The sequence below is a fragment of the Parasteatoda tepidariorum genome, chromosome 11 (assembly GCF_982258835.1).
Source record: "Parasteatoda tepidariorum strain Cologne lab strain chromosome 11, Ptep-v5.0, whole genome shotgun sequence".
Classification (NCBI taxonomy): Eukaryota; Metazoa; Arthropoda; class Arachnida; order Araneae; family Theridiidae; genus Parasteatoda; species Parasteatoda tepidariorum.
Window position 1 is genome coordinate 4,610,948 of NC_141765.1, and position 16,090 is coordinate 4,627,037.

General features: G+C 29.2%; 1 protein-coding gene across 5 annotated transcripts in view; it reads left to right on the plus strand.

Moving 5' to 3' along the window:
- LOC107454254 (retinoid X receptor ultraspiracle) overlaps positions 1 to 16,090 on the plus strand; it is a 173,391-nt gene that overhangs the window by 54,344 nt on the left and 102,957 nt on the right. Inside the window, exon 1 of one of the 5 annotated variants that reach the window (XM_087154969.1) lies at positions 13,399 to 13,712. The exons of 2 other annotated variants lie outside the window; for them this stretch is intronic. In XM_087154969.1, coding sequence (XP_087011095.1) covers positions 13,677 to 13,712 — 36 coding nt within the window. In that variant the 5' untranslated portion in view covers positions 13,399 to 13,676. Of the gene's footprint in view, positions 1 to 13,398; positions 13,713 to 16,090 lie in introns of those variants that run through there. 2 more of the 5 variants (XM_016071378.4, XM_087154970.1) reach the window with 2 other exon arrangements.

Below are 16,090 nucleotides of genomic sequence, written 5' to 3' on the forward strand. Positions count from 1 at the left end.
TTTTACATAGTGTGCAAGTGTGTTTTTTTTATAATTCATGTTACTTTATATCTTGTTGATTTTACAAATATTATTATTATTTTAATTGTGTCATCATAAGGAAAGTTTTGCAAAGGGATAATTTTAAAAAATTTTTTGATGTTAGTTAAAATTTTTCGGCGAGGGGGGATGTAACATAAAAAGCTTCTATTAATCTTTTTACGTTAGTTTCTTTGCTATAAAACTTCATCCTAATTAATTATTCTAAACGAAATACTTTCTCACACTTTTAAAAGCCACATCCTGTTCTTAAATCTATTTTTGGCTCAACTATGCATTTAATTAAGAGCAGGACATATCTCCCTATGCTCTGTGTGGGAAAAGCTAGTTTTCTTTCATAAACCAATAGCAACTACTAAGAGTTCCCTCTGTCCCTAAATCAAGACATATTACGGATTTTACTTTGCAAGATTTTCCCTAACATATAACCAAGGAGCGCAACTTTTCATGGGCACTTTTACTCTTTCTCATGACTGCTCTTGTCTAATAATTAATAAATAAATTTTGTACCCTCCTTCCCGACCTATGACCTGTTTTAATCCTTCCACTCGGCAACGACGTTATATATATATATATATATATATATATATATATATATATATATATATATATATATATATATATATATATATATATAATAAGAATTTCCCATGTACCTATTTTTTTGTGATGAAACAACAAGTAGAAGTCCTCCAACAAAACTATTAACGATCTTATGTACATGAATTATAACAAATAGTTCTTTTTTTAAAAAAACTTTTTACGCAGAATTTCGTGTTTTGTAAAAATTGCTGAAGTTGAAAAGCCTACTAACTTCATCTTGCAGATGTAAAGCTATCTATAAGTACAAGTTGTTGGTTCTATATATCCAAATAATTATGTATCCAGTTTAGAAAATTTCTTACAAAGATATATCGTCGGGGAAGGTTGGCTTTGGGGGCATTTGCCTTCAATAGCTTTCTAATATTAGAGATTTTTTTTTTCAATGTCGATCATTTCTTTTTTTTTAAACCACAAAATATGCTCCTGCTTATTTATAAATTTTTTAGATGGTTTATGCTTAATTAATCAATTTAATTGCATGCCGTTTTCATTTTCATACATCCCCTGAATCTGTTGTCTCACGAAAGAAGTTTTTAATTATTGCCGATACAAGTTACTAACTTTGTGGTTCCCCACTTATTTTGACACATCCCCTCATTTTCATTGTTTTTAGAAATTCATTCTCCATCAAAGCATGTACATACTATATTTATTTAGATTTTTTTCTTAACAAGTTAAAAAAATTAAACAACAAAACCATAGAAAATTGTGATATACCTTCATAGTTTCTTTTTAGATTAACAAACTAATTATTTAAGCAAAGTAGATCAACACTTCAATTATTAAGAAGAGTATTAGTACTACATACCAGTATACTGTCAACACTTTTTGTTTAATGCAATGTCTATGATAGTTTTTTTCTCTCGCTAAATCCTGAATACACGCAAACACAAAAGCTTGCCAATTAGGCGCAAGACAATTACAACGACCCATCTGCTTCTGTAAGTTGTTTTCATTTGTAATGCAATTGAAAAGCCTAGCTCAATACAAATGGAAACAATGCCATGATAGGTTTTTTGTCACTTATGGACACACTCTGACTCATTTCTCTTAGAATATATCTTTTGCTTCACAAACATTTTTTTCATCACAAACATTATCTTAATTTAACTCGTCATTAGACAGTTAAACAAAGCATACCTCAAATTCATTTTATGAGAATGCAAAGGGGTCTGTATTGAAAATCAAATGTAATTACACTTACTTCAATCACCCCCCCCCTGGAATGTATGAAATTCTTCCCTTGGGCAAGTCGCCCCTGGTTGGGAGAGAGCCGGTGTACTAACTCTTTTTTAAATATGTATAATTACTTTTAAATTTAAAGACACTTTTAATATTTGTGACATCGAGTCACACGCTAATCTAAAAATCCTGATCCAATTCAAATCTCGCCCCTTTAAGCCTTAATGCAATTGGGACACTCTCCCCCAGAAATTCCATTCTCACCCTTTTTTTCTTGGACGAACATCTGGCACGGTATCTTTCATCTCACACATGTAAGATGCGATCGTTCGAATTGTTATAACCGTAACACTGGCATTTCCATCAGAAAGTGGGAATGACACTAAAAAAATAATAGATATAACACCTCAACTTTCAAAAATAGGGAATTGTACTCTAACTTTCAAGCACTCGTATAAATATGAGGAGCGAAAGAAGCTCGGCAAGGGTCATTCGAGCATTGGATTTCACCGAGTGAGGTTGTGTTGTGACTGAGCTCGGAGCTACCATGTTTACTCAACGATTCAGCCGCGGCTGGAAGGTCTTCCGACCCGCTCGCGCACTGAACAACGATGACACTGCTCTGAAGGAACGAATGCGTAGTAAAGGATATGGCAACGCATCTATGATGTTTGTTAACTCTGATATGGATGTTGATGAGCTCATAGAATGAGAATTTCTACATTATTGAAGCCCTGAAGGAAATTCAGCCTACAAGCCTTACTGAATTTAAAGAGATAATGAAACTCCGAGCAAGCAACAGTAGAACAGACTGCAGCACCAGTTGAAACTTCTAATTCGGAAAACCAGATCTCATCTCCAGTAGAGACTACTATGGATATAGAAATTCCAGATTCAGAGATTATGGAGACTACTCCAGAAATAACAGTTGACCCTGTCCCAATTGAGACAAGCAACGAGACAGATTCAGACACCAAAGAACAGAAAAAGTCAGAACCTGAATTAAAGGAGCCACCAACCAAGAAACGCAAAAAGAAAAAGACTCCCACCATCGAACCAGAAAAGGAAAATGACTCCACTACTACTGCCATACAGCAAGAAGCCCCAACTCCAGCCTCGGCTACAGATGAGACTTCCCCTGCAACAGATGGACAGTCAGAAAATCCACATACCTGTAGAAAGCTGAAAATACTCATCAAAGGACTTAATACCGACGTTGAGGTTTCAGAAATTGAAAAAAGCCTAGTAGGTATTGGACTTCGTCCAATAAAAATCGAGCAGATGAGAAAGAGGCAGGGCCAAGATCTTAAGCTCCTCCTCCTCTTCCTAGTCATTCTCATAGACTCACTAGATACTATTCCGAAAAGAGGACCCACCCAGCCAAAGAGAACCTCAGACTCAGCATCCAGACTCTTGAAGGATCTGGAATTAGTCAGCCTTCTTAGATCACTGATAGCAGAAAAGCCATAGATACAGTCATCTCCCACCAAGCCACCACCCACTCAGGACGTCCACAGTCTTTCTGTGGAAACTACTACAACATCTTAAAACCAATTAGTCACAGTTGCCTTAGGGCAAAATTTAGACGAAGAAGTGAGATGCCCGTTGCCGCGGGCAGGTACTTCATCAAATTTTATATCAAGTCAAGTCAAGCTCGGGAAGGGAGTGTATTTTTTCCTTCCGTCCTGTTTTAGGACTGGACATTTTTTTAACGTGGCGTCATCATCGCCATCTTTCTGCATTAAGTTTTACAAATGAATTTTACCTTCTTCATTTTTTATTTGACATAGTAAATTTGCTGCCCTGAAGAATATGGAAGATCTGTCGTCATCACCATTTATGCGTTCTAATTGAACTCTGCATCCGTTGTTTATTTATTCATCACAGGAGTTTGCTATCATCGACTGTAACATCTTGATATCCACCTTGAAGGGGCTGACACCATCATTCCCCCCCAAGATATGATCCAGAACGAATGCATATCCAGTGTTTCTTTCTCTGAGTCATGTGCCATGATGACCGGTGTTTTCGGTGGAGCCCAACTTTTGCGGACGTAGAATAGATATACAATTGGTGCAGTTTTTCTGAATTTTCCTGCCAAAAAAATTCCACATCATAAGTTTACCACCTCTCCATGATTCCGAACTTACCATGAGTTGATTTCTGCTGCTGCCCTGATGACAGATAAATAAAAGTGAATTTCATTTTATCTGAACTCTAGACTGTTTTATTTTGGTTTGTTTTACAGTTGTCATCATCATGTTAAAGATTTAATTCTCATCGTTTTTCTTTTAGATTGTATTGTTGTCATTTTGTTACAAGGGTTTTTGTCGGAACACATTCGCCTTGTTGCAAACTATAATATGTTTTGATAAATTATTTGGCCATATTTCTTCTAAAATTCAGTTATTTTTATCTCTCTAATATATATTTATTTTTTCAATACCCAACCATAAACAGCACAATATTTATACTTTTTTTTACATTTAATTTTTCCGTGCACCTCTTATATAGCGTTTTGATTGAAAAGAAATAATAGGTAGCATAAAATGCATGGTATATTGTCCAATTTACTATAAACAGTAAACAGCCGATTTTATTTAAGCATAAAAAATGTGCCCTTCTTCTCCAAATATATATATATATATATATATATATATATATATATATATATATATATATATATATATATATATATATATATATATATATATATATATATATATATATATATATATATATATACATTGTTATTATTATTATTATTATTATTATTAATATTTCATGCTGCGCCATCGCTTACAAATTTATAAGATTATTTTTAAGATTTACTTTGTAACACGCTTGTCACTTTACCCGCTGGTAAAGAAAGTTATTTGTACTAAAGACAGCAAGAAAGAAAATTATTTTAAGCTTCTCAATATTGTTAATTTTACCTGCACGCTTGAATGGGAGTTCAGTAATTTTTATTGCCAATCTTCGTGCTAAATCGCCACTTATTGTGTCTGAAATTCTGATTAGTATTTCAAGGTCAAATTTTAGCCAAAGGATGTAGTAATGAAAGATGTTTATCCAACCAAAACGGTTTTAACCTGTAATACTCTTGTGATAAACGTGTTTCTAAGAAAATCTCAATTTCGAAAGTTTCGTATTTACCGCAGATTTATTTTTCAAACTAAGTAAACTTTGCGTTAAACTGCCTACAAATTGGTATAAATATTAATTATTTCAAACACGCTGCTTGCACCATATATTTAAATTTTAACTAATTTCATAGCTGAAATCACTGACAAGAAATCATCGAGGGAAGGTGTTTAACGTGCAGCAACAAAAAGGGCGTAATGTTTAACTTTAAGAGTGTCATACGAAAGGTGGCGCGTAGAGGAGCGTGGGTGCACGGGGATTACACTATCCCATTTAGAAAGGAGTGTAATCCTGGACAAGAAAAAACTATTAAATAATAATAAAAAAATCCATATTTTAAATTCTTTTGTAAGATGAAGTTATTCTATAGTAGTTAATAAATCCCAAAAAATTATTTCGGTGTTTTTTCATAAATGCAAACATTTAGATTTTATACACCGTAAAAAATTCCTGTAAAATTACGGATGAAATTATGGTAAAAACACCGGCACTCAGGGTGCTGGTACTTTTTACCGTAAAATCCATTTTTACTGGAGCATGTTTACGGAACAAAAAATCTGATTCACCAGAATTATTACAGCAAAATTTCTGAATCACTCTAATTAAATAAATATTACTATAAAATTTATAGTGTTATATTTTACGACAAAAATAGATTTTACGGATGATGTACCCAAAGTACCAATGCATTATACCGCAATATGATTCGGAATTTTTTTCTTTGGGCAGGTGATGTTTTTCCTAAGTAATTAAACACCTAAAACTTTATTATAAAACTTGTTATTACATTTTCTTTGAGCCAAATATTAACCTGTTAAAATAATTTAATTTAGTAGTAAAATTATTTCAATAAATTTAAATTTTTCGTGTGCTTACTTGTCAATTTGATACCTTGGGGCGTTGACCTCGTGCCCCGCTCCCCTTCACTTTCTGCATGCCCTTGCATTATAGTTGGGTTTCAAAGTAACGAATGCTCATTTTAGATCCATATGCCATAAAATTAACAGCATCGCAACTTTTTGTTTTATTCGAAAAAGTCCAGAAATTGTGAAATTTTAAAACGTAATTGGAAATGCATGAAAAGAGGTACAAAATATTCCCTCAGAAAATTAAGTTATCAATCAGTAGTTAAATAAAGTTTTATTCTTGGAAAATTTCGAATAAAAAATATCGAATGCTAGAGTGTAATAAAATTTAAAAGAAGCGAAAGTTGAACAAAACATTTTTTTGTCCCTAAAATTAGAGCACTGTTGGGTTAAATTAAAAGTTAAGGCCCTAATAGATTAAAATTAGAAAATATGTTTTTTTTTATCTTCTTAACTCATTTAAATAAATATGTAGACAGTAAATATTAAATAAATATTTATTTCACCGAGAAAAAAAATTCTGGTAAAATTACCGTACTGTATGGTAATTTTTCTCGACATTTTTGGTGGGGAAAAAACCCATACATGATTTAAATTATTCTTTTTGTAATTTTTCCGTCAATATGGTTACAGAAATTTCGGCTTTTCAAAATTAAGACACAATTAGTAAAAAATAGAAAATTGAAAAGCAACCGAAAAAATGGTTTTTATGCCATGTTCTAATGTCTAAAGCAGTGATTCTCAACCACTGTGCCGCGGCACTTTTGTGTGCCGCCAAATTCTTAAAATGTGCCGCCAAATATTAGAAATGATACAATAAAAATTATAATGCTTTTTTTTATTATGAGTAAAGTTTAAAATAAAGAAAAGTGTATATGTATATACTTTTTATAATTTTCCCACGCTTTAACAGCGTAATAGCATCTTCGTCGGCGATTTTATTGTCTCTGACAATCTTAAAATAAGATGGAAGTGTTTAGCACACAATTTTAAAAAATGTTGTAAGAGCTGATCATTAAAGTAAGCTATGCAATTAGTAAGCAAACTAACAAAGAATAACTAAAAAAACAAATATATAAAAAACAAATTAACAAAGGATAATTAGCAAAAATTAAGCTATCAATTAATAATTAGCAAAAAAACTGGTCAACAAGAAATAAAAAAAAAACAGTTAATAATTATAGAAAACAAGCTAACAATTTATAACTAGCAAAAAAATAAATAACTGTTACTAACTAATAAAAAATTGGTCGAAAGAAATAATTAATCACTTAATAAATGTGATTTTGTAGTGCATATTATTTTATTCCACATTCAAAATTATTATCACAAACTATTTAACACAGTGTAAAATAGGTAATTAAACAACTTATAATCTAATTTTTTCATTGTGTGCCGTCAAATTTCGAAATCGTTAAAAGTGTGCCGCAACGAAAAAAAGGTTGAGAATCACTGGTCTAAAGTATTATGACAAAGTTACTAATCACATTTACGAAATTTTATCACACAATGAAAAACCATATTTAGTTTTTTTATTTTACCTAAATCATTACTAAAACGCATTGGTAAAAATTACGGAGGTTTTTTGATGTTCCCACAGAGCCAAAAACAGTGTACGATATTCTGACCATACTTTTTTTCTAAATTTAATTCTATGGACAAAAATAATGAATAGTATGAGAATTATTTAAATAATTACTTATCACATTTGAACGCTTCTACTTGGTTAAATTGTGCTCAGAAGAAACTCCTTGGTTAGTTGCCCTTGAAAAAATATATTGGATTCTCTGGAGATGGCAAAAAAGCCTTATTAATATTTTTTAATGCATTGGAATAGCATACACTCTTAAAATACATGCGTACTTTAAGTTCATTTTTATTTAGCTGTCTGTGGGAACTATTGTTTTAAATTCCTAACAAAATATTCCTATATTTTCTTGAAATTTAAGAAAAAATTAAAATTTTATTAACCTGAAACATCATTAAATTTATTTAAAAATTTATTTTAATCTTCATTCTAATTATTTATCTAATAAAAAAAATTTCTTTTAAAAATAAATAGCGATTTTAAAGTTACTTATTGATCAGTTGGATGCGGTAATATCTAAATAAAATTTAAGAACAAAAAGCGTTATACATAGTCATAAAAAATAAATCATTGTTTTCTAAATTCATTCTGAAATTATTGTTTTGCAAAAACTCTAATAAAATATTCTTGAGTTTTATTAAATGTAAAAAAATAAATAAATACATTTTAATGATCTAAAACTTCCTTATAAAATTTTATACTTTAAATATTTTGTTCAAGATAAGTATTTACCTAAGTGAGTTATAATAGATACATTATAAGTTATAGTTATATAACTAACTTATAATTATATATTAGATTAAGTAAGTTATAATTATTATTAACGAAGCTATCTTTTGATTTATAAATTCTGAAATGAAACCAAATTTATTTAGCTCAGTTGTAAAATTAATTAAAAATATATGCTAATGAATTTTATGTATCATTTGTAATAGTTTACTAATTCATGAATATATACCAAAGAGTATTCTTGTAATAAAATATTTATATATCTGCTCAGGTACCTAATTCATGAATATATACCAGAGTATTCTTGTAATAAAATATTTATATATCTGCTCAGGGACCCGAAGCACTCCGGACCTGTGTTTTAGATAGAGCAGGGATGGCGAACCAATGGCACACGTGCCATTTATGGCACCTGACACAATATTTTGGGCACGCCACCGATCACATTTGTTATTACACTATGAATTGTTATTACACAAATGTTGTTACACTATGAAGCATATGTAACAATTAAATTAAAACACAGAAAATAATAAACAATTATTAATAAAAGAATGTACAATTAATGTTAAAAAAAAACAATTAATAACCATAAAAAACAAGTTAACAATAAATAACTAGCAAAAAAAATTAACAGTTCTGCTTAAACTAACATCTTACAACCTAATATAAGTTATTTGTCATCTCATCTGCAACAACAGAAGTCACACTGATGTTACTTTAAGTTGAATTACGCGTATAACTGAGACATAGCAAAATGTTTTTTTTTCCAATGTAAATAAGGAGTTTTGAGTTGATAGTATTTAGTGCTATTATTATTTTCCCAATAATTACGAATTCAAAATTATTTGACGGCACGTCTATGACCTCATTCAACAATTTTTTAGAAAAAATGGCACGTTGGTGTATAAAGGTTCGCCACCCCTGAGATAGAGCTTTAAAATTTCCCATGCAATTGAATTATCAGTTATACTAATTGAATTATCAGTTCAATTTAGTTAATTCTATCGATCAAAATATCTTTCGATAGGTGGAAGTACTTATGTGTTTTGACTCTTACTTTCTTATGGGCTGTTTTAGTTTTAAATTTTATTAACTTCTTGCTGATTTGGGATATTTTTCCTCCTCCATTTTTTTCTGTATTTTGCTCTGAAGATGATGTGCCAATTTTAAACTACTGAAATATATTTATTTGTGAATTTCAACGCCGGCTTTTATTGTTATTAAACTAATATTTTACTTTTTTAAGTTTATTTGCTTTTGATACACAATTTTTTACTATAGAGAGTTGGGTCAGATATTTTAGATTGCGGCTCCTTCCCATATTGAGATAAAATGCGTTTTTGTGTTTGATTTCATAGCTTAAAATATGATCTTCAGAAATTAAGTGGCGGGCATCAGTGGTCCCCGGGCGGTGGACCGGATTAAATGATACGCTCGAGACGTTATGAACAGTGATCGAGATAAAGCTAAGATCCATCACCACATGTTTCGAAGGCCTCTTTAAATACAATTAAATACCCCCTTCATCGGAACGTGGTACAATTATCAAATCCTCGGCGATTAAAAGGTTGAGGAGCACTGTTAACCGCACGAGTCATTAAGAATAAGTCTTAGTATGAGAAAATACGATCATTAGATTATAAGTTATTAAGAGATTCCATTTTTTTCCATGTAGTAAGCAAAAGAAAGAGAAAAACGACACTTAATTTTGGGGTAATAATTAGGTTTTCATAAGCTATCTTATGAAAACCTAATGCTATCTTATGGAAATCTAATCATGTTATCATATGAAAACCTAAACTAGACTTTCATTACGCTAATTATTAAGAGCCAGTCTTTAAAGAGTCAAGAGCAGGATTGGATACTTGACTTTTTTGATTTTGTTGAAATTTAAAGTACTATTTATTCTTCTGTATTCACCGAAATACATACCTCTGTAATTTACTGTTGGCACTAGTTAATTTTGACTGTTAAAATCTAAAAAAACAGCCTTATTTCGAAGATTTTTGAATGACCTTTGATTTTCGATGCTAAGGTCCACTGAAAGAATTTTATATTTCAATAGTGCTGTTTCAAAAAAAAAAAAAAAAAAAAAAAAAAGCTCTCTATATAGTGCAGACGATATTTTGAGTTTCGAAATTAGGTTTTACTTTCTTTGAATAATTATGTAGACGGAATTCTCAAAATTTAGTGGAAAATGTAGCTCAAATAGATCATTCGAATATTTGAGCCTCCTAATGTTTAATTTACTTTTTGAGTGTTCTACTGAAATAATAACGAAATAAAAATAATTATAAAAGTCGCTTATCCGAAAACAATTAAATGCAAAAATAAATCATTTAAATTATAATGTCATATGTAAATATTTTTATTGCCGACCAAAAGGATAAAATATAATATCCACACACAAAATCTATTGACTGAATCGTATTTCTACATACAGTCTGATAGCTAAACTTTAATGTTAAGCACAGACGATATTTTGAGTTTCGAAATTAGGTTTTACTTTCTTTGAATAATTATGTAGACGGAATTCTCAAAATTTAGTGGAAAATGTAGCTCAAATAGATCATTCGAATATTTGAGCCTCCTAATGTTTAATTTACTTTTTGAGTGTTCTACTGAAATAATAACGAAATAAAAATAATTATAAAAGTCGCTTATCCGAAAACAATTAAATGCAAAAATAAATCATTTAAATTATAATGTCATATGTAAATATTTTTATTGCCGACCAAAAGGATAAAATATAATATCCACACACAAAATCTATTGACTGAATCGTATTTCTACATACAGTCTGATAGCTAAACTTTAATGTTAAGCACAGACGATATTTTGAGTTTCGAAATTAGGTTTTACTTTCTTTGAATAATTATGTAGACGGAATTCTCAAAATTTAGTGGAAAATGTAGCTCAAATAGATCATTCGAATATTTGAGCCTCCTAATGTTTAATTTACTTTTTGAGTGTTCTACTGAAATAATAACGAAATAAAAATAATTATAAAAGTCGCTTATCCGAAAACAATTAAATGCAAAAATAAATCATTTAAATTATAATGTCATATGTAAATATTTTTATTGCCGACCAAAAGGATAAAATATAATATCCACACACAAAATCTATTGACTGAATCGTATTTCTACATACAGTCTGATAGCTAAACTTTAATGTTAAGCACAGACGATATTTTGAGTTTCGAAATTAGGTTTTACTTTCTTTGAATAATTATGTAGACGGAATTCTCAAAATTTAGTGGAAAATGTAGCTCAAATAGATCATTCGAATATTTGAGCCTCCTAATGTTTAATTTACTTTTTGAGTGTTCTACTGAAATAATAACGAAATAAAAATAATTATAAAAGTCGCTTATCCGAAAACAATTAAATGCAAAAATAAATCATTTAAATTATAATGTCATATGTAAATATTTTTATTGCCGACCAAAAGGATAAAATATAATATCCACACACAAAATCTATTGACTGAATCGTATTTCTACATACAGTCTGATAGCTAAACTTTAATGTGACACTGACGATATTTTGAGTTTCGAAATGATTCCAAAAATTTACTTTTTTCTGAATAACATTTCGACATATTTTTGATCCTTAAATTAATTTTGAAAATGTACCCCAAATAAAGCAGTCGAATGTTTAAAATCCCTTTAATGTTAAATTTACTTTTTGCTTGGTCCACTATATCTCTAGAATTAATTTTTTAAAAAATGATTTAATTTTTATGAAGTTTGATTAAAAAAAAGAAGCTAACAATAGAAATCCAAAAATGTTATATGAAAGAACACTTTATACATTAGAAAAATGCCTGAAAATTAAGCAAGAAAAAAAATCTGTATAAGAAGCATTTATCCACAGAATGTTACCAGCATTTTTCCTAAAAATATCAATGTGAGATTTTATTTATTTATCTAAAATTTGTGAATCAATGTGTGATCTTTAAATGACGCAAATACGAATCTCGATATTTAATTTTAAAATCGCATGAATACGAGTCTCGATGCTTGATTTTAAAATCGTGTGAATACAAATTTCAATATTTAACTTTGAAATCGCGTGAATACGAATTCCGTTGTATAATTAAGTCACTTGAAAACGAATCATAATATTGTCTTTTTTACGCGATATATGATATAATATCGTATAAATACGAAACACGATTTGTGATTGTAATATTGTGAATGTAATTTTAAATGTGAATGCAATTTTAAATCGCGTTTGCATATGTAGGATAAAGAATAAATAATTTTCCTTTGGCGGAAATTTAAAACAATGAACTTTCTTCGAAAAGGCTTTTAAAATTAAATTGAAAAAAGCAGAAGAGACTCACTAGCATGCCTGAAAGTCGAATGTAGAAAAGTGCATTTTTACGAACCAAAGAAAGAAATTCTCATAGTAATCTCTGTCAGAAAAACCTGAACATTAGGTAATTTTGATTTTTTTTTTCTTTTCGTAAAACTAAAAAAATTACCGCGATTGGGACACATTTTCTTCGAATAGTGTTCGTATATTATACATAATTATCGCTAGCTCTTTATTGTTGTTCTTTTCTATTTTCTCTGGAACATTCATCGCCCCATTGAGGGAAGAAATCACCCACTTAGGGGCAGCTACCGACCTACACCTTTATAAAATTGTAAACTATAAAATTGACACTATCACATTTTACTTATTCAGTTATTCTTCTAAGTTCATTCCAATTTTTTATTTAGATAATATATTGGCAAATTAAAATAATTTCTAAGCGTATAATAAAATTCATTTTTAAAAATAGCTAGTTTTTTAATACAATAAATAGTTACATTTATTAAGCACGTAAGCACTTTAATTATCTATCATTATATAATAACTAGTAATTTTATAAAATAAAAGTTTAGCACACTTTAATTTTAGCATATAAAAAACTTACTTATACTTATTACTATTATGACATAATATAAAAATTACCAACTTTTCTCTAATATTATAAAAATTCAGTAAAATCTATTAACCGTAGTTAAAATGCATTGATCGTGAAGTATTAAAAAGTTGAAAGTAAAATAAAATATTTACTTTTATCGAATGAGCCCTTAATTGTATCAATTATTCCAATTTTGGGTCATTCACATTCTATCTAAAATAAATGCGAAAATTGCGCAACCTGTTCTTACAGTCGACATTTCCTCTTCACGGCCTTGAAATCTGGGCGCATGTTGGCTTCTTTGGCGCATTTTCTTTTAGCAGTAACCCTCACGATTTTCCAACAAAACTACTACGGGAACTGCTTAGAAATGGTTTGTTTTGATTCGTTTTTATGAGACAAGTATATTCGATAGAACTTGAAAGAGGTTGCCCTTTCAAAAGACACAATTTTATTTTATATATAAAATTGCATTATTTTAAAAATATCTCATTAAAGATGACTGTGATGTGATAAAGGAGTGGTCAAATAAAATTATGTTCTTTTAAAAATGATGAATCAGAAAAAAGAACGACCGAAACTTTCGGTAACTGCTTTACTATATGGGTCCGGTTTGCCTTGGTTACATTCCCCTACAAGTGAGTATTACTTCATATCAAATTTAAGATTGTTCCATATTTTGAAAAAAAATATCCCAATTTTTTAGAAATGAAATGCTTTGCAATCATGTGGAGAAAAAAAGGTTTTTTTATTTGCAAAGGTGGGTTAAAATGATCTCGTAAAGCGGGTCACTGGAAAGTGCAAATTAATGAATAAAAAAGAAACATGGAAAAAATTTATGCTCATATAATCCATATTTTCAATTAAAATTTCATGTAAATTCTAGCGGAACTAATTCTTTGGTAAAAAATTATTTGTAAATTATCCTCTTCAGTATTTTAATACCTTACAACTTCTTGATAAAATTCGTTTGGATATCGTACTATATTCGCCTTGAATTAGTTTTCTTTAATCAAATATTTATTTGTTAAAATTTTTTACATCGTATGTAATATTTATTCATATGAAAACAATAATAATACATTTAAAACTTTAGTGAATGAATCATTGGAGTTATGAATGAATTGCTTACTTTATAAAACATTTTTTATTATAATTTTTCTCCCAGTTATAAGTAGGTTACTACTTCTCCATAATCCTTAGAAATGGAAAGGCAAAGAAAAATATGTCTAAAGAAACTACTGATTTTATTCATTGCTGAATAATTACTTTATAATTTACTTCATAACATTTATTTTACAATTTCTTAATATTTAATAAAATGATCAATTAATATTTTTAATTCTGACACACATTTTGACTCATTTTTGTTTACGTATTTAACTGTTAGCAGAAAACAAGAAATACATTTTTGTGAAATGATGAAATTTTATTATTTTTTAAATGTATTTCACTTAGTCGTCAATCGGAGGCAACCTTTGGCTTAATGTAGAAGGGAAAATATTGCCCATTGTCCCTCCCTTTCACTATGCTGCTAATTGCGAAGTATTTCTGTATCTAAAAATTCTGTCTTTCAAAAAAAAAAAAAAAAAAAAAATTCTCTTTCTTGAAATAGTTTGCGAAAGAAATGTGATTTTTTTTTCTTTATCGAGAAAAATTGGCAGGCATCTTTATCAATGGAACCAAAGTGTTTGATTGATAATGTCGGCCAAGAAACTAGTTTCCTCCAGAAAAAGTGTTATATTTGTTTGATTGTTTTGTACATTAATTAATAAACATAATTACAAGACGGCATTTTTTTTTCGGATCTCGCATAATTTTGGATGGTTTTCTGACATTTTGCTATACGTTCAAACAACCAATAAATTGTTCGTTTTTTTTTTTTTTTTTTTTTTTTAATGAAACTTTTTGGGTTAAGTTTTTTTTAAAATTTATTAATAATCATTTCAGCAATTGGTTTCATGGAACATTTTTTTCTAGAAGTGACGGTTTGTTTATAGATTTTAGTAGATAATTGGTCGTTAATATTCTTGTGATATTAAATAACTAGATTAGTAATTAAGAAAAGAATTTTAATGAACTGAAGTCACATAACCTACCTGCGCACATAAGATGATCAGTGGGCTAAATGGTGCATATGGTTGGAATTCCCAACCTTTTTAGTCCACCAACCTACTTTTTCCCTAACCTTTGTTGATATAGCGAGTCAAAAAAATTTCAGTGACCCCTTATCAATATAGCACAATAAAGGCGTTTTTCCCTTTTTAAAGCCTACTATAATACTTGCTATAATAAATACACTTTTATAAAGAAGCCTTCGAAAATAAATACATTGACTCAATGTATTTATTTTCGAAATTTTTTCAATTCCAATTTTGATTAACATAATTAATATGTAAAATTTTTCCATGTTCGTTTAAAAATAAATTCAACTAGTCATTTTGTAGTTTAAATTAGCTAACTAATCAAACATTATTTTTTTAATATTTTCAAAAATGGGAAATAAATGGTGTCGTTTAGAAATGTAATCAGGTTGACTTGCAATCCGTCGCCTGTGTTTCTTAGTACAGAAAACGCTGATATTTTGAAATATTTCGATAAAATACTTTGAATTCTTAAACAAAGCAGAAAACGTATTAATTTCACGAATGAATTAAAACTTAAAAATATATTCAATACATACTTCTTTATAAAACATGTTAAAATGAACAAAAATTTAAATATTTTAAAGTTCTCGAATAATAAATTCAAGACTTTTATAAAAATTTAAGTAAATTGAAATTAAAGATTATATAAACCTTTCAGGCAAACTTCACGGGCCGCAACAGTACTGAATTTTCTAACTCATGCCAATATCTTTGCGCGATTTGACGTTTGAATCGTAAAATGAGTGAATTTTCTTGTCTTCATTTAAAAGCGTTTTTTTTTTTCTATTTACAATTTAACATTTCTAAATAATTTTAGATTAACAATTTTAGTAAGTGCTTCAATTACAAATAAGGAGTAAGAGTTGGAA